At 38.3% G+C, this 22,925-nt stretch overlaps 1 protein-coding gene across 1 annotated transcript; it reads left to right on the forward strand.

The window, feature by feature from the left end:
• Positions 1-649: 649 nt before the first annotated feature.
• Prat2 (Phosphoribosylamidotransferase 2) lies at positions 650-13,932 on the forward strand (the record flags this gene model as incomplete). Its single annotated transcript, XM_076186537.1, is given in 3 exon segments — positions 650-871; positions 7,353-7,473; positions 11,646-13,932. Coding segments are annotated over 3 exon segments (486 nt in total), but the record flags the coding sequence as incomplete, so codon positions are not given.
• Between the last annotated feature and the right edge of the window lie 8,993 nt (positions 13,933-22,925).

The following is a 22,925-nucleotide window of genomic DNA, read 5'->3' on the forward strand; positions in this document are numbered from 1 at the left end:
TTAATATATATTATAATATTGCTTCAGCTGTTGGCCCATGTCTTTCATCCAGGAGAACTGGGTAGATGGATTTTATGATGTGGGTATGCACTTGAAGTTAGCCTCATACCCCTACTCTTTTATAAAGAAGATACTTTATGATTGCATGTATCCTTAAAATTATAAAGCCCAAGTTTAAATTATATACAGATTCAAGGCTAGGAATGATACATACATACATATACCAAGGCTTTTTTCCCCTTACAAGGGAGGTAGCCAAGAAGAAAAAGGCATAAATCCATTCCCACCCACTCCATCCCTAAATACACTTCACCCCCCTCCACCCTCCCTCTTATCTTAGCACCTCCTGGATGACGGGTCATCCCTGCACCTTGTCCACTTCCCTGGGTCAGAGGCAGTGTCGGAAGACACAGCACATCCACAGCAAGGCCGCTTCATTAAATCGGCGACCCCCACTCTCCGTCCCCCCATGATTGTTGGAGAGAAAAAAAAGAAGACCCCTTGAGGATAGCTCCTTTCTTGTGTATTACAATTAGGTAAATACACCTACCTACCTACCCGGCTTGTGATTTTAATTGTAAAAAGGTATATTGGGAGGAGTGGGAAACCATTTTTAATCTATGTCATGTAACACCCAATATTTCCACAGACAGGATTGCCTTACGTCGAAGTCCTCTGTAAAAACCGTTATGTGGGTCGTTCTTTCATCCAGCCTGACCAACGATCACGGCAGCTCAGTGTTGCCAAGAAATTTGGTGCCATTTCTGATAACCTGGCTGGGCAACGTGTTGTCATTGTGGATGATTCCATTGTCAGGGGTACAACTGTGGGTCCCATCATACGTCTCTTGAAGGATGCTGGTGCCAAAGAGGTAAAAGAATTCAAATGAATACAGAGATCACATGGATTTGGTTTTCACACATGTATTTTAGACTTGGCTACCTCCCTTATAAGGGGGGAAAGCCTTTAGTATATAGATAAAAATTATATATCAATACAGTATAGTTTCATGTATGAAATGACTTTGTATGTATTGTGTGCACAAGATGATTCCTGCTGAAGCTGAGGTAGAAAAATTGCAATTCATCTATATACAGACGCTCCTCAACTTACGTTTTAGTTACATCCGAACGGCTGAACGTAACGTGAAAATGAACGTAAGTTGTTACTGTACGTTCCAGTAATGTATGACCGTTCATACTGTACTATACATTCATAAATTCTATTACCGTATCTTATAAAACACCCCTAAATCATTAATTATAAACATAACACTGTAAAATAATAACATTAATTTCAAGTAAATTAAATTCAAGTAACATAAAATGAGATGGTGGAGGAGAAAGAGGAGGGGGAGGAGGAGGCAAGGCACCTTCAGTCTGTCGTTTGTGCCATGTAAACAATGGACGCAGCGTCATGCATAAGTATCGTTTGAACGTCTCGTACTACGGAGAGCGGGCTAAACTAAAAAATTAAAAAAAAAAAAAAAAAAAAGAAATGTACAACTTTTTTTACAGTCAATTCAAACATATAATCGAAAAAACGTAAAACAAATGAACGTAAGTAGAGGAGCGTCTGTACTAGACATGTCTGGAAGTTTTCATCATATTGCTTTCTTTAAGCTTCTTTTGTATGATAATTACTTATCACCTTTAGAGGAGATACCAATGGCAGTTACTTGCTTGTGGTGGTCTCTTAAGGTCAACAGTAATGAGAAATATTTTCTACTCTCCTCCATCTGGAAGTGAAGCCCTGTGAGACTGACGCTCGCTCTTTGCACTGAGCCCTAAATCACTCTCAACTTCAACTGTGTCTCTTCCACCTTTTCCATGTATGTAGAGCTTGACAACAGGTGACTGCTTTCCTTTTTCTACTACTTTCTTCCACTGACATAGAAAGCCTCTGCTCTGGAGTTCCAAGTTTCCAGACAATGATAATGATAATCTTCAGGGGAATTGAACAGAAGCAAAATTTTCTCAGGTGTACATATAAACTTGTAGCTTTAAGCCAGGCAATAGTATGTTTGTGCTATAATTCTTTCAGTACAACAAAGCTCCTTTAATTAAAACAGAGTTGTCTGGCATTAATGAGTTTAATTAGAATTTGTAAAGGGTGGAGTATGTGGGCCCATTCCTTCAAAATGTGCAAGAAATTTATTCAGCAGAGATGAGCCTTCTGACAATCCCGCAGTGGTGAATTTCCTTTCTGGATCATCTTCCTCTTCTTTCTCCACTTCTCTTTTTTCTTCTGCCACTATTTCATCTTTCAATTTGTTTAGCTTTTAATTGAATTGTTGTCCAGCTTCCAGCTGGACAACACTTACACTACCAGATGTGGAGCAGTTGCATCTAGATATGACGGTCACAGTTGTGGTCATAAAGTCAATTGATCAATCATAAGTTGATCACAACCTGTATGTATGTATGTATTTACCTAGTTGTATTTTACGGGAAGGGGAGCTATGCTCGTGGTGTCCCGTTTTCGTATCTTATTTTATCTAAACTATTTTTAAATTCATGTATTGTTTTTGCACACACCACTTTCTCATCTAACTTGTTCCAACTGTCTATTACTCTGTGAGGAAAGCTGTTCTTTTTCACATCTCTTCTATAGCTGTCTTTTTTATTTTCTTTCCATGTCCTCTTGTATTTCTGTCATCCCATTTTATCAGATTCTCTCTATCAGTAATTTCTATGCCTTTCATGATTCTGTAAATAGCTATCAAATCTCCTCTCTCTCTTCTTTGCTCTAGTGTCTGTAGTTCAAGTTTTGCTAGTCTCTCTTCATATGATAGTTTTGAGAGTGTTGGTGCCAATTTTGTAATTGCTCTTTGTATTCTTTCAAGTTTTTTTTATGCATTTTTTTGCACTTGGTGACCATATTGTTGCTGCATATTCCAATCTTGGTCTTATCAGAGTGATTAGAATTTTCTTCACCATTTCTTCATCCAGGTATGTAAATGCCACTTTGATTGTTCATATCAAATTATAGGTTTCTCCAAAAATCTTATTTATATGTTTTTCAGGTGACATATTATTCATAACAATGACTCCCAGGTCCTTTTCATTTTCTACTTTTTTTATTCCTTCTTCTCCCAATTTATATGATCCTGTTATTCTGTTTTTACTTTTTCCAAATTCCATTATACTACACTTTTTTGTATTGAACTCCATCTCCCACTTCCTACTCCATTCCTGTACTTTATTTAGATCTCTTTGTAGTGATTCACAATCTTCTTCCGTGTTCACTTTTTTTCAATAGTTTTGCATCATCTGCAAAAAAGCTCATATAGCTTTCAATTCCTTCATCCATATCATTAATATATATAGCAAACATTATTGGGGCCAGAACTGTTCCTTGTGGAACACCGCTTATTACTTCATCCCATTTTGAGTGTTGATCTCTTATCACTACTCTCATTTTTCTTTCTTGCAAAAAGTCTTCCATCCAATTAAGCAGTTTGCCCTGTATTCCTCCTTCAGTTTCTAATTTCTTAAGCAACTTCTTATGTGGTACTTTGTCAAAAGCTTTTTTTAGGTCTAGAAATGCACAATCAGCCCATCCATCTCTTTCTTGTATTATATCTATTAGTCTTGAATAGAAACATATTAAATTGGTGACGCATGATTGTCCTTGTCTGAATCCAAATTGCCTTGGATTGAGCACGTTTTTTTTTCTAAATATTTTACCCATCTATTTTTGACGATTCTTTCACAAATTTTTGCTATTGTACTTGTTAGAGAGACTGGCCTATAGTTGTTAGGGTCTTCTTTATTTCCTCCTTTATATATAGGTACTATATTTGCTTTTTTCCAATCTTCTGAAACTTTACCTTCTTTCAAGGAACTGTTTATTATGCTATGTATTATGTCTGCCAGTTCATTTCTGCATTCTTTCAAAATCCAGTTTGCTATTTCATCTGGTCCATGTGATTTTCTGACATCAAGATTACTCAAGTGGTTCAATATTTCATTCTTTGTTACTTCTATTTCTTTCATAGGGGGGACTTTCTCTTTCCATTCGATCTCTTCAGGTTGTATGTTCTCCCTTGTAAACACTGATTTAAAATGTTTGTTCATAATTTCCGCCATTTCAATTTCCTCTGTGTATTCAACTCCTCCTTGTCTTAATTTCTCCAAATCTTGTTTGTTTTTCAGTTTGTTGTTTACAAATCGGTAGAATAGTTTTGGTTGATCTTTACATTTTTCTATGACATCTTTTTCATATTTTCTCTTTTCCTCTCTGCACGCTTGTATATATTTATTTCTATAACAAGTATATATATTTGGTCCAAACTTTATCTCTTTTGTCTTTTATCTCCCTACAACTTTTGTTGTACCAGCATTTTACATATTCTTTTTCTTGTTTTTGTCTTGGGACATACTTTTCTACTCCTTTTTTATAGATTTTTGTCAAAATATTCCATTTCTTTTTTACTGTTGTATCTTCTTTGTGTATTCTTTCCCAGTTTTCATTTTGGAAGAATTCTCTTATTTTATCAATTTTTTTTTTTTTATACATCAATCTTCCTTTTCTATATTGTTCATTTCCTTTCATGTATTTTTTCTCATTTAGTTCTAGTTCTATCAATATGTGGTCACTTTTACTTATTGGTGCCTGGTATTCTATCTTTTCCACTATTTTAGGTTCTGATGTGATTATTAGGTCTAGTCTCGATGGTTCTTCTTCATTTCTATACCTAGTGTTCTCTTGGATCCATTGTGTCATTGTGTGGTCAATAATCATCTCAAGTAGAACACTTCCCCATGAGTCTTCTCCCCCCCTTTATGGTTATCTCTTCCCAGCATATTTCTTTGCAATTATAGTCGCCCATCATAAATATTCTTCCTCCATCTTCCATTATCTCGTTTAGTGTTACTCTTGTGTCTTCTAACATGCTTTTATGTTCATTCTCTTCCCATGAGGCTGTTTTTGGGGGCATGTAGTGTATTACAAACTTTCTGCTCTTCTTATCTCTATCTTCTACTTCTATCATAATCATCTCTACTCTATTCTTCCCATATGTGACTCTCTTCACATTTATATCCTTCTTAGTCAGGAACATAACTCCACCCCCTTGTTTTATCTTTCTGTTTCTAATCCAATAATTATATGCATTGTGTCCTATGCTGTTGGGTGGTAGTGGGCCTTTTAATTTTGTCTCAACAATTCCCATTATGTCCGGATCTTTTTCTTTCAGATATTTGTTCAGTTCATTCAGTCCTGTTATTAATCCATCTATATTTGTGTAGGATACTCTTAACTTTCTGTTATTTCCATTGTATTCTCTATTTCATTTGTGTTTCTCTCTTTTATGTTCCATTTCTTCAATTTCATATTCACTACTCTCCAGTAGAATTCTTGTTTTTCTGTCTCCGTTCTGGTCTTGTTTTTTTTCTTAGCTTCATGTCTATTCCTTATTTCCTCCTCTCTTTCCTCTTTATTCATTTCCCTTTTTATCCATACCTTTTTATATTGTTCACTTGTTGCTAGTTTCCCTGTTTTGGATAAGATATTCTCTGCCGTCGTTTGTGACCTGAATTTAATCTTAATTGGTCTGGTCTTGTCTGTACTATATTTCCCAAGCCTGAATTTCTCTTCGATTTGTTTAATTATTTCTGGCTCATCTTCCTGAACTAATTCTAGTAAATTTCTTACTTTTTCATTTTCCTCTTTGGTTCTTGTGGTTCTATCTGGGTTATGTTTCTCTTCCATTCCTAATATAATTATACATTTCTTTCTATCTGCTAAGTCTCTTACTATATTCTCCTTCTGTCTCATCACTTTAATAACTGAGTCTTCAGTTTGTTCTTTCATTTGCTGTTTGATTATGTCAGTAAATGCAACTTTACTGTTTTCTTGAATTTTTTTTCCAACCCTCCTTGTTGTCCTTATTATTCTCCTTTAAGACTTTATTCTCCTCTTTTACTTCTTTTAACTGTTTTTTTAATTCTTCAATTTCCTTAGTTAAGTTTTTGTTCGCCTTCTCTAGTTCCTCCAATTTTTCAACCCTCTGCACAATGTTGTTAACGTGACCGAACCTAAGTTCCCAGTGCTCGATCATCTTATCGAGCTTCTCCTCTAGTCTTGTTAATCGGGGGAGGGGGGGGGGGGGGTTTGTGTCCCCCCCACCCTCTTTAAATCCCTGGAAAATATTCTCATCACCTTCTACTGTATTGCTCTTATCTATACTTCTGATCTTTACATTTTTGTTAGACATTTCGTCGTCGCTAAATTGGTCCGGACCTCTTTTGTTTAGATGGCGTCTGCCTGCCTGGGCCAAGTCCTCACCTTCCTCATTTCCTTCCATTTCCCTCAGTAATCCCTCCCCTTCTCCTTTTTCCTCACTTTCCCCTACACCACGAGCAATTTCCCCCCACCCTGTAAATACAATAGGTAGTTCCTTTGCTTCGGGATCCACGAAATTTCACTTTTTCTTCAGAACGTCCTCTAAGCCGTCCGTTCGTTGAAGTGTGTGTGTGTGTGTGTGTGTGTGTATATTATATATATATATATATATATAATATATATATATATATATATATACATACTATGATGCAGAGTTAGGAAGGTGTAAGGGATAGTGGGGAGAGTAGAGAGTGGTTATGTGTGAAAGATATTTTGACATAGTCCAAATGGATTTCTCCCGGTCTTCTCTTCTCTATATGAGAGGACAGAGAGGGGGGTTTCCAATTGGCCTTGCTGTGAATGTACTGTCTTGTTGCATTGTTTCCAACTCAGGGCAGTGAGCAGGATACAAGAATAACCCGTCATCCATGAGGAGCAAAGATGAGAGGGAGGAAAGAGTGGTGGATTGGAGTGGAATAGGTGGGAGTGGAGACATGCCTTTTGACTTGGCTACCTCCCTCAGAATGGGGAAAAAGCCTCTGGGGTGTGTGTGGGGGGGGGATGGATGGATAGGATAAAAGGGGCATTGGGAAAGAGGGGTATCTGTTGAGGAAAGAAGGGAGAAGACAGAAGATAGGGTTGAGTGGAGAATGGTTGTGTATGGATGGTGCTGTGATGTGGCCTTGTTGTGTATGTGCTGTGCCTTGCTGCATTGTTTCTGACTCAGGGCAGTGGGCAAGATGCAGGGATGACCAGTCATCCAGGAGGAGCCAAGAAAAGAGGGAGGGATGGTGAAGGGAGTGGAGTATGTGGAGATGAAATGGGTGGGAGTGGATTTATGCCTTTGACTTTGGCTACCTCCCATGTAAGGGGGAAAAAGCCCTTGGTATATATGTATGTTTGTATATATAATAAATATGTATATATATATATACATGAGTCACCACTGTTGCATCATTTGTGGCCAGCCACACCTTATTGATACCAATTTTGCTTTTCTGTAGGTTCACATCCGTGTAGCATCACCTCCAATCAGACACCCTTGCTACATGGGCATTAACATTCCAACACGTAAGGAACTTATTGCAAACCACTTGACACCAGAGCAACTTGGGCAGAGAGTAGGTAAGTCTTCATCACTTTTTTTTTTTTTTTTTTTTTTTGGGGTGGGGATAGCTTCTCTTTAGCTAAAAAAAAAAAGTGTCATTTAAAGTCAAGCCCTGTATATCACAGGAGATGTGATTGAGAAGGCTTGCCCTATACAAATGATTGTGATTTATTAACTCCACACACACACACACACTGAGTATGTCCTCTTGCATGATAATCAACAACTGGAGGGTTGTCAGGTATGGTGGGTAAATGGGACGAAGAGGAAACCACTGGGGAGACAGCCTCAGAAAAAACACTGTTTTCTGTGTACTTGATTTTGTCAACACCTGCATGTTGGATGTGAAAACCATATCCAAGGTTCGAGCAGACTCCAGATCACATTTAATATCCGAATTCTTTTCAAGTATATAGTTCTATAGATTCATGATCTTTGTCATCATGACAACAATCTCCTCTATCAAAATCAATTGTAGAGTTAATTTTTTTCTTAAGTCATGATTAGTACCTTAAAGATTTTGCCATTCCCTTACACACAACCTCAGGTTGCTAACACATGACTCACAATTTATAAGGGAGGTAGGTGGGGGCTTAGCTAAAAAGTAGGTAACTGCAACAGAAATAGTTTCACAAAAAAGGAAAAAGGGAAAACTATAATGTTGTGGAAAAAAGAAAATCTCAGAATCTCAACAACAAAAATTACACAGTATTTCAATTGTAATATATTTTGCACAGCATCATTTACCATAAATGTTCCATGGCTACTTTGATATGAACATAGATGATTATTTTGTTGTGGACCATAGTAATGCCATAAGAAATAATGGTTACAAAATAGTTTATGAGAGATAACACCAATGAATCTAATTTTTTTTAACCACATTGTAAATGTTTGGAACAAACTACCTCTTCATGTTGTAATTTCAAATACAATTGCCATACATATATACATATATCAAGGGTTTTTTCACCCTTACAAGGGAGGTAGCCAAAGTCAACAGCCATAATTCCACTCCCACCATTTTCATTCCCACCCATTCTACCCCCATTTACCACCCCTCCCACCTTCCCCCCCTCTCATCTTGGCTCCTCCTAGATGACTGGTCATCCCTGCATCTCATCTATTGCCTTGGGTCAGAAGCAATGCAGCAAGACACAGCACATCTACAGCAAGGCCACTTCATTTAATCATCAACCTTCTCTTGCCATTCCCTCATGCAGTAACACTGAAGACAGGGAGAAATACCTTCAGGCTGGTCATAATTTTCACACATAACCACCCCCTCAGCCCCTGTCTCCCACCCCCCTCCCTCTCATGCATCACAGTATCATCCATACATACCCATTCTCCACTCACCCCTATCTTCTACCTTCTCCCTTCCTTCCTCAATAGACATCCCCCTTATGCTCTACTCCCTTTTTACTCCATCCATCCATCTCATCATTGGTCATCCCCTCATGTTCACTTCATCCACCTCTGTCTTTCATACTTCTTTCACTAATCTTTCTTCACTTATTCTTTCCATGTGTCCAAACCATCCCAATAGTCTTTCACCAACCCTACCTCCCATCTCCTTTTCCATTCCCACTCTCCTCCTCACCTCATGTCTCACTCTATCTAGCCTTGTAACCCCTACCATACTTCTCAGATATTTCATTTCAAACACATTTAAACTCTTCCTCTTTTATGTTCTATGTCTCTGCCCCATACAGGGCTGTTAGCACAATCACCTTCATACAATCTCCTCATAGCAGTTGGCACTTTTGAAAAATGCCTAGATGAATATATGGAGTCCAACCCCAGTCTGACTTATTTTCAATGTCATGAGCTCATACACTTAAATTAAGCCAGTAGTTCTTAACCTCTTCTATACAAGTTGAATTCATGTGTGCAGCATTGGATGCCTGATGTATAACTCATTCTCTTTTACTCTGAGTAATAATAAATACAGAAAACGTGATCAAGCCAGTTCACAGAATTCGAGAGTCACTCTAGCTACAACTAAAAAATAAATATAATCAGGACACCAATGCTGGCATCCTCATATACCCACTCACATCTCATGATGCCTACATAGGGCATCATTGTATAAAAAGGTTAACAATTTCCAATGTTTACACCCCCCTTCAGATTGCAAGCAGCCCTGTAAAGACCAAAAAGTCTGTGGGTGTTTGTATCTCCTTTGTATTCCCTATGTAATCTATCTATATAGCTAGGGCTTTTTCCCCTTATAAGGGAGATAGCCAAGTCAAAAGGCATACACCCACTCCACTCCCATCAACCACCCTTGCCTCCCTCTCATCTTAGTTCTTTGTGGGTGAAGGGTCATTCTTGTTTCCCACCCACTGTTCTGGGTTAGAAGCAATGCAGCAAGGCACAGTAACTCCACAGCAAGGCTGATTCACTTAATCAGCAACCCCCCCTTCTCTGTCCCCTTATGAGGAAATTAGAAAAGACAGAAGGAAATCCGTTTGGGCTGCATCAAAATATTATCCACTCACTACCACTTTGTACTCCCAATCCAGCGGAAAAAAATACACGGGAATGACGAGCAATTTCGCTCGGAAAAGTTCCAATGTCGCTCTCGCAAATCCAATAGCGGGAGTGATCCCCCACAAAAAAATCGTTCCCGCGGCAAGATTCAACGTTTTTCATGCATTATCCATCATTTGGCAATCCCTGAATCCCATCACCATTGACGAAAGGATCAGAGCAAACACAACTTACCCATGATCAATCATTGCATTATCAATCGATATCATAAACGCAACGCATCAATCAACTTAATTTTTTTTATGTACGTACGTATGTGTACGCGGTATAGCTGCTAGAGTTCAATGGGTTACAAGGCCTAGCTTCGTATCAGCTGCATGCACGCGTATACTAGTACATGTTGACTAGACTCTACACGACTATCGTGCTACATAATGTCACTAGTTGCGAATTGCATGGTACCTGTATGCAGGGAAGTTCATTGGTTGCATGCAGCTAGCTGCCCAATCAACACGCTGACTACATGTACAATGCACCATACCCAATACCACATCACCGCATGCATACGTACATTGTACATATGCAAACTCGCTCGAGGCCTAGGAGGGAAACTGGGAAATCTCATTTATAACTTCTTTCGCGTATTTATGAGAAAACAAAATAGAATCAAATGTTTGGTTAGTAATTGAAAGTAAATAAATTGAAATACAAATATGAACATTTGATAATTATATATACATGGCTCTGAAAGTATCAAAAATGGCTCTGGTAATTAGAAAAATGGCTCTGGTGAAATTTAAAAAAAAAAATGAAAAATGGCTCTGGAAAAATAAAAAGTATTTTTTTCCCTGTCCCAATCCCACCATCCCCTCCCTTGCATCAAAGTATCATCCATACACAACCCTTCTCCATTTATCCCTATCTCCTGCCTTCTCCCTTCCATACTCCACAGGCATTCCCCTCTTGCTCAAAGCCCCTTTCACCCCATCCATCCATCTCATCCTTCATCATCCCCTCAAGTTCACTCTATCCACCTCTGCCTTCCACACCTCTCTTATTAATGTTTCTTCATTCATTCTTTCCATGTATCCAAATCATCCCAATACTCTTTCATCAGCCCTATGTGCCATCTCTTTTACTGCCCCAGTACTCTTCACCTCAGTTCTCACTCTATCCAACCTTGTAACCCCTACCATACTTCTCAGACCTTTCATCTCGGACACATTTAAACTTCTCCTCTCTGCCTCTCTTAAATTCCAAGTCCCTGCCCCATACAATGTTGTCGGCATAATCACACCTCTGTATAATCTCTTTGTAGGGAGGTAGCCAAAAAGGAAAAGGCATAAAATCATTCCCACCCATTCCATCCCTGAAAACACTCCACACCCCTCCACCCTCCCTCCCATCTTAGCACCTCCTAGATGACGGGTCATCCCTGCACCCTGTCCATTGCCCTGGGTCAGAAGCAGTGTCGCAAGACACAGCACATCCACAGCAAGGCCGCTTCATTAAATCGGCGACCCCCCCTCTCCGTCCCCCCATATAAAGGAGAGGACGGGGAGAAATCCCTTCGGGCTGCGTCAAAATTTTACTCACACACTACCTCACCCCCCATCCCCCTGTCCATTCCACCTCATGCATCACAACATCTTCCATATACAACCATAAACACAATATGTGTTTTTACTTACAGGAGCAGACAGCTTGCGATACCTTAGCATTGAGGGGCTAGTGAAGGCAGTAACTTCTGGTATTAGTGAAAAACGCCCTGCTGAAGATGTAGGCCACTGCACAGCTTGTCTTAGTGGAGAATACCCTGTGCAACTTGAGTTTTAGGTTGTGCTATTGAGGCTGTTGATGGACAATATAGGATATATCAGTTGTGAAATACTTATTTATTCAATGTATTGAGTCCTTATGTGTGCTATGAACACCTGTAAAATATGGGTTCACATTAATTTATAATTCAGATAATGTAAGTTTTTGTTGAAATGTGAAGTGATTTGTGATATGCTCTTATTGCAAGATGTTAAGATTCAGGTAATGTAAGTTTTTGTTGAAATATGAAGTGATTTGTGATATGCTCTTAAATTGCAAGATGTTAAGATTCAGGTAATGTAAGTTTTTTGTTGAAATGTGAAGTGATTTGTGATATGCTCTTATTGCAAGATGTTAAGATTCAGGTAATGTAAGTTTTTGTTGAAATATGAAGTGATTTGTGATATGCTCTTAAATTGCAAGATGTTAAGATTCAGGTAATGTAAGTTTTTGTTGAGATTTAAAGTGACTTTATATGTTGTTATTGCCAAATGTAAAGAGTGTGTACAATGTAATATTCTAGTTTGCTTTCTTTAGCTTTATATTGACTGAGTCACTTTGTTAATTGGTTATTTTAGGAAGGCATTCTATTGTTTTTATCCAAAATGAGCAGTTCTTGTATATGTGAAAGACCTACCATTGTACAAACTTTAATTTTTTCTGTATAAATGAGGAGGGAAGATGTGGAACAGAATTTTTGCTGGTATATTAAGAACCTTCACAAGATAACACCCCCAAAACCATTGAGGAGTTCAAACACATGCACACATAGCACCCTTTTAAAGTCAGAATCTTAAGTATTTCAATACCATTTTCAGAAATATTCCAGGAATGCTAAGATTGCATTTTAATAGCCCAAAACTTGAGGACCCAGTTTCTTTTTCAGGAATGTCAAGATCATTATTGTTATTGTCATCCTAATGGGTCCATTAGTTTATTAGGATTTTAATATGTCTATTTAGGGATCCCCAAGACTAAATATGATGTGATCAAGTACAAGTATTTCTACTGAGGTTTACTAAGCCAGTAATTTTTTTGCTGTCTGTCTATTATGGGCATGATGAGAGTAGTATATTTCCAGTAGCTGTGTGAAAAATTAGGATCTTGTGTTGTCTTCTACACGAGGATTGTAATAATGTCTTGTATGTTTAAAATACTCAGAAAATGTGCCAACTATCAATATTCATTTTGTGAAATGTCTTCCATGACACATTTTTTATCATTATTATTATTTCTTTTGTTTATTTTTTACATCAATTACATACCAAATTCCCTTTGTAAGGGGCATGGCCAAGTCAAAGCACACACTCATGATCTTCCTCTTCAGTTCCTGTACATCTTTTCCTACTTCTATGTGTGTCCCTGTTTCTGACAGTTTTTCCACAACACCTGGTCACACAAGTCTCCTGTGACAGTATTTTGTCCTCTAAATCATCCCTTAAGTAATCCGTCCATTTTCATTTTGGTTTTCATCTCCCTCCCCTTACCTTCACCTCCATCTGCATTATTTGTCTCACCATATATGTCATGTCTTTTCTCACCATGTGGCCATACCACTGCAGTCTTTTCTCTTGTACTTTTTTTTTTATATCACTCCTAATTTTGTGGTTCCTCTCATTCTTTCATTCCTGATTGTACAAGTTTTTGTCACTCCACATATCCATTTAACCATTTTCATTTCTGCCACATCCAACTTCTGTGCTTTTTTTCAAAACCCATAACATAAAGATCATCCAAGCACTCCTCCCATCTCAGGACTTTGTGGATGAAGGATTAAGTTGCAGTACATTAGTTCAGGAATTTGTGATATAGCACATCAGTTTATGATTCATCATCAAAGGTTTAATTATCTTCATTAAGAAATGTTTGCAGCAATGAATGGAAAAGAAATTAGCTCTACTACATAAAACATTTACTATGCCCCAATGGAAATTCCTTGCACAATAAAATGGGTTCCAATTCATATATGTTCATCTTTCATTATTAGCATGACATTTCTCACCATAAAATTGCAGCCAATCAGTCTGTAGCTCCAATTGTATCTTGCAATATGTCCACAGCATCAAGGAAAGTGGCTACAGCAGTATAATATAATAAGCAATTAACATTCATGCACATAATGATGACTGTAAGACATGAACAAAGTAAACTATGCAAGTGTTGCTTGTTTGTCCAAAACCCTGCCCTCTCCATTAACTCCAATGTGTAAAGCCTTAACAATGGCTAGGGGCTTAGAATATGCCAGCCTAGGCATGACACAAATCATTAAACCTATGCTGTCTTGCCAACAAATTCCCACATCCAAAAAAATTCACTTTTCTAATGGTCACACTAGTGTAATGAGTAGCCAGCATTTTGTGTATGAAAATGTATAAGAAATACAGTTGAATTTGATAAGTGCTAGTTTGGGCCCAGTCCTTAGACTGAGTGTCAACCCCTCAGGGTTCCAATTCCTGATGGAAGTGAGAGGAATAATGTGTTTTGAAAATGGGCTTCTTTGCTGTCCTACTCATGCAGGTACCCGTCACCAGAGTCACATGATGCATCTGAGAGCATCTCTACAAACCTGTGATTACATAAAACTGTTATCCCACACAAGCTGAGGAAATGAAAATTGATCTGTCTAAAACAGGGATGGGCCTTTATGTGCAATTTAGCTGTCATATATAGTCACATAATTGGAAGTCTCAATTTTAAAAATGAGCAATGGAGTAGACAATGCTTGATTTCATAGTTGTAACAGAATGGGGATGGCTCGAGGAGGGAGTCACAAGGTGTGGAAAGATGGTGTGTGGAACAAGGAGGACGGGAGGAAATGGGAAGAAGGGTAGCAAGCGGTGGGATGAGGAAGCAAAGAAGGTTGTAGAAAAGAAGTGAACTTTCACAGATTGGTTACAAAATAGAATGAGGGAATCATATGAGAGGTACAAAAAAAAGAGAAGAGAAGTAAAGCATAAGATAAAGGAAGCAAAGAGGAGAGCGGATGTGAAATGGGGTAAGAGTATGACAAAATTTTGAAAGGTAAGGAAGAGGAGGCAAATCATGAAGAGAAGATAAGGTAGAAGGTGCAGATGGTGAGATTATAATGGTAGAGAAGGCAGTGAGAGGAAGATGGTAGGGCGTTGCTAAATGTGAAGGAGGATAAGGGAAAGGTAGTTGCAATGAGAATTGCTAAGAAAATTACCATGAAGAGTGAGGAAAATGGTGGAGAACTAAGGAAAGATGAAGTGAAGGCAAGTGTTAAGATGACAAGAGCAGGTAAGGGACCTGGGTTGGATGGATGTCATGCAGAATGTCTGAAAAATGGAGGTACATTGATGGTGGACTGGCTGGTGAGGTTATTTAATGTTTAAGAGAGGGTAGAGTGCTGGAGGAGTGCTTGTATAGTTCCACTTTACAAGGGAAAAGGGGATCAGCTTAAGTGTACAGGTAGTTCTCGATATATGCGAATTCGCGTATATGCGATTCAAGAATTTGCACCACTTTTCGATATGTGCGGGGATATATTCAAAGATATGCGATTTGACATAAAAAAAATAATAAAAATAGTCGCGGCCGATTATTTTTTTCAAAATACCTATTATATATTTGAAGTTGGTGCGCATAAAGCCGTGTGGTAACACTGGCTGCATCAGCTAGGTAGAGCTGGCATCACTGCGGCGTTATCACAACAACAACACCGGCAGCTGTACAGACGGCATCGTCTTAGGCATCCTTCCTGTTTCATAGGCCAAACCATTGTCTTTCTGCAGGTAATTAAGCTTTTTTGATACACAAATTAATTATTTTTTTCACAAACAAATTAATTTTTGATACTTATTACTGCCCCAATTAATTTCGTCAATTTTCACTCTCTGCAAGAATTATCGTTTATTCTCCGCACTGGATAAACTCTAAGCAGTAAGCCTGTCTGTGTATCTCCAGAGCACATCAGTTTAAAGGTCAGATATCAACAGATATACCATTCACTAAAAATCATCGAAAAAGTACTTTTTAAAAGCATACAAATAAAGTTTTTACCTATTACAGAAGAATTTATTCAGAAAATTCACTTTTAATTGCGCCTCGCATACCACTTTTCCGAAGTCTAGATATTTTTGCCAAATTTGATAAGATGTAGATGGTGGAATTATATAGAATACTGTCAGTATGTTTTTCTATGTAAATTAAACTGTAAATCCACAAAGTTATTGAAGTCTTGATATCTGACCTTTAAAGGTCAGATATCAAGACTTCAATAACTTTTTGTATTTACAGTTTAATGTACATAAAAAAACATACTGACAGTATTCTATATAATTCCACCATCTACATCTTATCAAATTTGGCAAAAAACAGTTTTGTCTTCATTTCACTGCGTCGTCTGCTATTCGAAACATTCCTCCCGTGCACTTCGGGAAAGGTTCGGGGAATTCCGCGTTCGTGACGTCACAGTTGCCAAACAAACAATATTGTTATTCTGAATAACTAGACTTCGGAAAAGTGGTATGCGAGGCGCAATTAAAAGTGAATTTTCTGAATAAATTCTTCTGTTATAGGTAAAAACTTTATTTCTATGCTTTTAAAAAGTACTTTTTCGAGCAATACGATGATTTTTAGCGAATGGTATATTTGTTGATATCTGACCTTTAAGCGTAGCAAGCAGTCTGAAATGTGAATCGTAAACAGACTGATTTTTCAAACAGCTGAAGAAAATACGCTTGGCGAAATAAGTGATGTTTACGGTTAAAAAAAAAAATCAATCCGAGTTGAGAACGTATCCCCCTTTTTCCCATAGGTTCAATAGTTCGATATATGCGAATTCGTTATATGCGGAACGGAACCCCCGCATATAACGAGAACTACCTGTTGGGAAGGCTTATGGGAGGGTCTTGATTGAGAGGATTGGGAAAGGAACAGGGAGTAATTGGTGAGGAACAATGTGGGTTTAAGACAGGGGTTGTGTAGATCAACTATAGGAAAAGGTAAGGATGTTTTTTGGGCTTTTATGGGTATGGAAAAGGCTTATGACAGGGTAGACAGGAAGGTATTGCAGGTACAAGGGTACAAGCTTTTAAGAGCAGTTAAAAGTTTTTATGAGAGTGGTAGAGCTTGTGTTAGGATTAGAAATGGATTGAGTGGTTTGAGGTAAACGTGGGACTTCATCAGGGATGTGTTATGTTGCCCTGGCTGTTCAATTTATACATGGATGTGGTGGTGCGAGAGAGAAATGCAAGGGTAGTGGGTCAGGGATTGGAGATGGTTAAAGAAAATGGAGAAAATTGGGAGATAAACCAGTTGTTGTTTGCTAATGACACTGCACTTGTAGCAGCCTCAGAGGGATGGAAAAAGTTAGTGACAGAGTTTGGGAAGGTGTGCAAAAGAAGGAAGTTGAAGATAAATGTAGGTAAAAGTAAGGTGATGAGATGTAAAAGGGGAAAAAGTGGCAGCAGACTGGAAGTGAGTATTAAGGGAGAGACTGGAGGAAGTGCATAATTTTAGACACTTGGGTGCAAATGTGGCAGGAAAGGGAGGAGTGGAGGTGGAGGTAGGATGTAGAATGAGAGAAGCAAGTAAATACCTTGGGGGATTAAAAAGTGTAATGAGAAATAGACATTTGGGAATGGATGCTAAGAGGAGATTGTATGGAGTGATTGTGCCGACAGCACTGTATGGGACAGAAACATGGAATATAAGAGAAGAGGAGTATGAATGTGTTTGAGATGAGGTGTCCGAGGAGTATGATAGGGGTTACTAGGCTGGATAGAGTGAGAAATGAGGTGAAGAGGAGAACAGGGGTGGAAAGGGAGCTGGGAGATGGGATGGTTTGGACGCATGGAAAGAATGAGTGAAGAAAGACTAGTAAAAGAGGTGTGGAAGAAGTGAGCATGATGGGGCAACCAAGGATGAGATGGATAGATGGGGTATTGGGAAAGAGGGGAATGACTGTTGAGGAAGGACGGGAGAGGACAGAAAATAGGGGTGAATGGAGAATGGTTGTGTATGGATGATGCTGTGATGCATAAGGGGGAATGGGTGGGGGATGGGGGTTGAGGGAGTATATATGAGAAATTGATGCAGCCCTAAGGGATTTCTCCCCGTCTTTTCCTTTTCTGCATGAGGGGACGGAGAGGGGGATCGCCGATTTAATGAAGCGGCCTTGCTGTATGTTGCGACACTGCTTCTGACCCAGGGCAGTGGACAAGATGCAGGGATGACCCATCATCCAGGAGGTGCCAAGATAAAGAGGGAGGGGAGTGGAGTATGTTGGGGATGGAATGGGTGGGATTGGTTTTTATGCCTTTGTTTTTTGGCTACCTCCCTTGTAAGGGGGAAAAACCCTTAGGTATATGTATGTTTAACAAACATGTTTATGGCAAATATACTGAACATCAGGCTTCACCAACTTTTGATGTAATATTTACAAGTCGGATGGCTGGCAATATTAAAGACTATGAAAATAGAATAGAGACTGTGCTAAGGCTAGTACCGTCGGGGGAACTACCAGGTCGTTGTACAGGTTCCTTTTGTAAGGCCTGGGTGGCTCAAAGTTGTCGTCTTTGCTTCATAATAAGAAATATCTAAGGCAAAGGTTCGAGTCCTTGTGGTGGAGCTTATTCCCATATACATATATATATAATATAATGTGTGTGTGTGTATTCATAATTAATCAAATCATATTCCTTTAGTAAATTAACTCGGTGAAGAATTTGGCATTTTATCCATTTCATTATTTTCTTGGACGAGCCAGGGTTTCGCATACTGGAGTAAGTGTGCCATGTTTGGCACACGTGCCAGTGGTTGCCCACCCTTACCATAGAAACTTTACCCAGCTCCACTTGAAAGTGAAATCAGTTGTGGATGCCAAGCCAATTCTAACTTTCCAAAAAAAAAAAAAACTCTGTGCACTATCTCCGCACAGTACCTTTCGCAGCACCTTCACTGAAAACTCTGGCTAGGGAATATGGATATCATCACTTTTTTATATCGTTAGATAATATCTAAGCCATCAAGACCACTCCCAATCTCCCGCACTGTAAATGACTCCTCAAACCATCAAGAATTCGACTTCGCGGTCATCCATACGGCCGACTTGCTGGCTACACTGGAAAGTACGTAGCAAGATCTAAGAATATAAGGTCTAACCACTTCCGACCGAATTTCGAGGGAGTTGGCGCAGCGGGCCCGTGAACGTCACCTGGCTGTTCAAAGTGGGGTTGGCGGGTCCTATAGCTGTCAGTTGAAGCTGGTGCAGCGTATAGGAAAGACGTTGCCTTCGCTCGCACAGCTCCACGCAATTAGTTATATTCTGACAAATATTATATAAAATATATATATAAATATATATAAAATATTATAGTTCCTGTCTATATATATGAATATATATGATATATAATATATATATATATATATAAAATATTATAGTTCCTGTCTTCCTTGGCGTTTCACAGTTTTCTTCAGTGTTTCACAAAGAGAAAATGGACTCAGCCAAATGACGTCAGAAGCTGCGCACAAGAATTCAAACGGTCTGACCTGTATATTTAGACCTTGGTACGTAGTACATACTGACTAGTGGTGGGCAGCTACCGGTAAAGTTGCCGGTTTTATCGATAACAACCTTAACGGTAGCTTACCGGCAAAAATTCTGCTACCGTTAAAGCTCCGTTAACCGATAACTCGATAAGCTATACCATAACACTCAGGAGCGGTAAGCACGTCTCGGCTTGGTGGTACTGGCGGTAGTGGTGGGCAGCTACCAGTAAAGTTACGGGTTTTATCGGTAACAACCTTGACGGTAGCTTACCGGCAAAAATTCTGCTACCGTTAAGTCTCCGTTAACCGATAACTCGATAAGCTGTACCATAACATTCAGAGAGCGGTAAGCACGTCTCGGCTTGGTGCTACTGAGTGACGGTACTGACGGGCCCAGTGTCCCGCCTATTTTACCGGTTAAACTTTTACCAAAGCAAGTATGTACCGCTAAGGTCTCGGTAATGTTTTACCATTAAAACCGTTTTTTCGGCACTTTTGTTTATTTCTCAATAGAATTAATGTTATTTCTGTGATCAGCATACGGAACTATATTAATTGTGAAAGTTTCATCGAAAAATTCCGCGTGTCGCCAAACGAAGACCCATATATATATATATATATATATATATATATATATATATATATATATATATATATATATATATATATATATATATGCTTAAGTGATGAAAATGCCAATATTTTCTGTTTCTAAATAAGAATATGAACTATTTTGTATGAAAAAATAATTGAGGAAATAAATAAAAAAAAAAACATACTGACAATGAAATCTAATATATCCTTGAGTATTTACCTTGGTCTTTGGATCACGTGCTGGGCTAATTTGTATGAAATAAGTATTAAAACAAGGGAGCATAAAAAACAGTTAAGAAAACATTTATTACAAATTAGTCAGGTTAGGTTAGGTTACTTTTTAGGAAAACATTTATTACAAATTAGTCAAAGCTCATTATATGTGTATGTGTGTGTGTGTAAAAACTCCCACTCCCACACACACCCTCCAAACATGAACCCATGCATGCAGACAGACACGGACGAAAGTTTATACACCACACATCATCCTCAGACACCCTCCATTCACTCACTCGCGCGGTAGATAGCATACTATAGTAGCACCGATTAAAGTATGACTTCTTTCCCTTTACAATGACATAATAATAAAAAATAATATGTAAAATAGAACCAGATATATAGCTTATTAAAGGACAAAAACATTGATTTTTCGAACTCGACTCGAACTTGGGACGTCACTACTGCCTCACGAGTCTTTTACCGGTAAACTGCCGGTAATTTCGGTAACGCTATTGTTGTTCACCGGTAATTCCGGTATTGAAATTAGCTATATTTTCCCAGCACTAATACTGACAAAGTTCTTCCTAACGACACTCATCCAAGCCTCCTAGTTACTCCGTTCTTAGAAAAATAATAACAATTACAAATAATGATAATAACTGATAATGATAATAATAATGATAATATGAATAATAATGACAACTATAATACAATAATATTAGTAATTGATAAAAATAAAATAAAATAGTGCGATCATTGACAACTACCAAATGATCGGAGTCATCCAATAGCTCACACCAGTAGTCCAGTAATACTGCAGCCAGAAATATGAGCATATCGTTTGAACACTAATTACCCCGTGCGTAAATTCAGATATTCGTCTCGCATGTACTGTAAGTAGATGAAGTCTTAAAGAGGTATGTGTATAAAACCCTTCAAATTGCATATTCTTTCAGTTTCCCACAGATGTGGTAAACACACTGTTAAGCCATGGATTAAACAAATATTTGACATATTAAAATCCCAATCTGTTTTCGAACATGATGAAATTTTGGTGTTGGGTTGCGTGGACTTTGGCCCACCTTGGCCCTTACTGCGTCACTGGTTGCAGAGATGAGATTATGCAAAAAGAAAATAAGTGAAAGAAGAAATATGAAAACGTTAGAGTAAATAATAATTTATGAAAAAAACAACAACTCACAAACAGATAAGCAGACAAACAAGAACGCATGGTGACTTGTAAACATCTGCTATGTCGGCGAAGGTTTGCGGGGCGTGTCGTCGTTTTACCGCTATTTTTTTGTTCAGCGCCCCCACGAGCAGGTTGACCCAAGCTGGAAATTTCTAGTTCGAACCGCGCTCTTCTCCGCTACGTCAGGAAGATGACAAGGAAGTCTTTTGTTTTGCGTTTTTGTTTCTACTCTAATGCACATTAGTATGCTTGAGTACTGTTCTAACTCTTTCTCTATGGTAGCAGGTTAACTGTGATATTCTAATCCTATTTTACTACAGTGACACTCTCTTTGACGCAGTATTGTTTCCAGGAATAGAAGTGAAGGTTTCAGCGACGACATAACTCAGTCAAGGAATATTCGCGCGTGTAAGCGGAGACGAGTTGGGGGATGAGGGGGTCATTGTGCAGGGTGGCCTAACAGTCACTGAGGGTTTTTAACTTTTAATAACTGCGTTCTTGATACAAATACATGTATGAAATTTCAATACAATGTAGAAACATTTTCTCAGCAACTGTACTGTCTTTCTTGCGTTAAGAGTAGATGCTTCATCTTGCTGGAATCACATATCGGGCTAAATGGCAATAAACGTAATGATTAAAAATTGCAAACCCTCAGTGACTTTTGGGCCAGCCTGTACTTACCCAAACTTATATATCTAGACGAGTTTGATAGAAATGATCCTGACATATCTTATTCTATTTTATTTATTTATTTCATAAGTTATTAACTTAACATATTTGTTTATCTATTTACAATTTTATTGTTTATTTTTATTTATTTTTATTTTTTGTGTTTATTCATTAATTAATTTATTGTTAGTATTCTTGCCATGTGTAGGTTGTATTCTTCTCCTTTGTACGCATGTGTTTACAAAGTTGTAGTACACGGGATTGGAACTATGCTTATGGGGCACTGTTTCTGTGTTTTCATGTATCAGAATTTGTCTAAAGCTAATTTTATGCTCTCGGCTTTGATTATATTTTCATCCAACTTGTTCCATAATTCTATACGCATTTACGTGGAATGTCTACTTCCAAAAATCCTATAACCATTCTTGTTTTTTCTTGTTTTTATTGTGTGTGTGTGTGTGTGTGTGCGCGCGCGCGCGTACGTGTCCTTACATTTGCGCAGTATGAACGCACTACGCATTTGTCTGTGTTTCACCACGGCATTAGATCACGTGTTGGACTAGCGAGCGACAGCCATTGCCCTTCTCTTTGAGAGCTCAGTGCATATATGACACGACCTACGGATGATACTCCCCTACTATGGAACGCTGTAACCTTCGTCTTCTTCTTCTACTTCTACTTTTTTCTTCTACTTCTCTATCTTCTACTTCTTTATCTTCTACTTATTTTTTCTATTTCTTTTTCGTCTTCTACTTATTTTTCTTCTACTTCGATTTCTTCTTCTTCCTCTTCTTTTTCTTCTTTATCTTCTACTATTTTCTTCTTCTTCTTCTTCTTCTTCTTCTTCTTCTTCTTCTTCTTCTTCTTCTTCTTTCTCGCATCTAACGACGTCAAGTTCCTGGAAAATGTTGCGCGCCACTTTATGTCGTCTTTCATTCGCCGTCGTTCGATTACAAACATTGGGAA

The sequence above is a fragment of the Oratosquilla oratoria genome, chromosome 1 (genome assembly GCF_046742065.1).
Source record: "Oratosquilla oratoria isolate Oo_2021 chromosome 1, ASM4674206v1, whole genome shotgun sequence".
In the NCBI taxonomy this organism is placed as follows: domain Eukaryota; kingdom Metazoa; phylum Arthropoda; class Malacostraca; order Stomatopoda; family Squillidae; genus Oratosquilla; species Oratosquilla oratoria.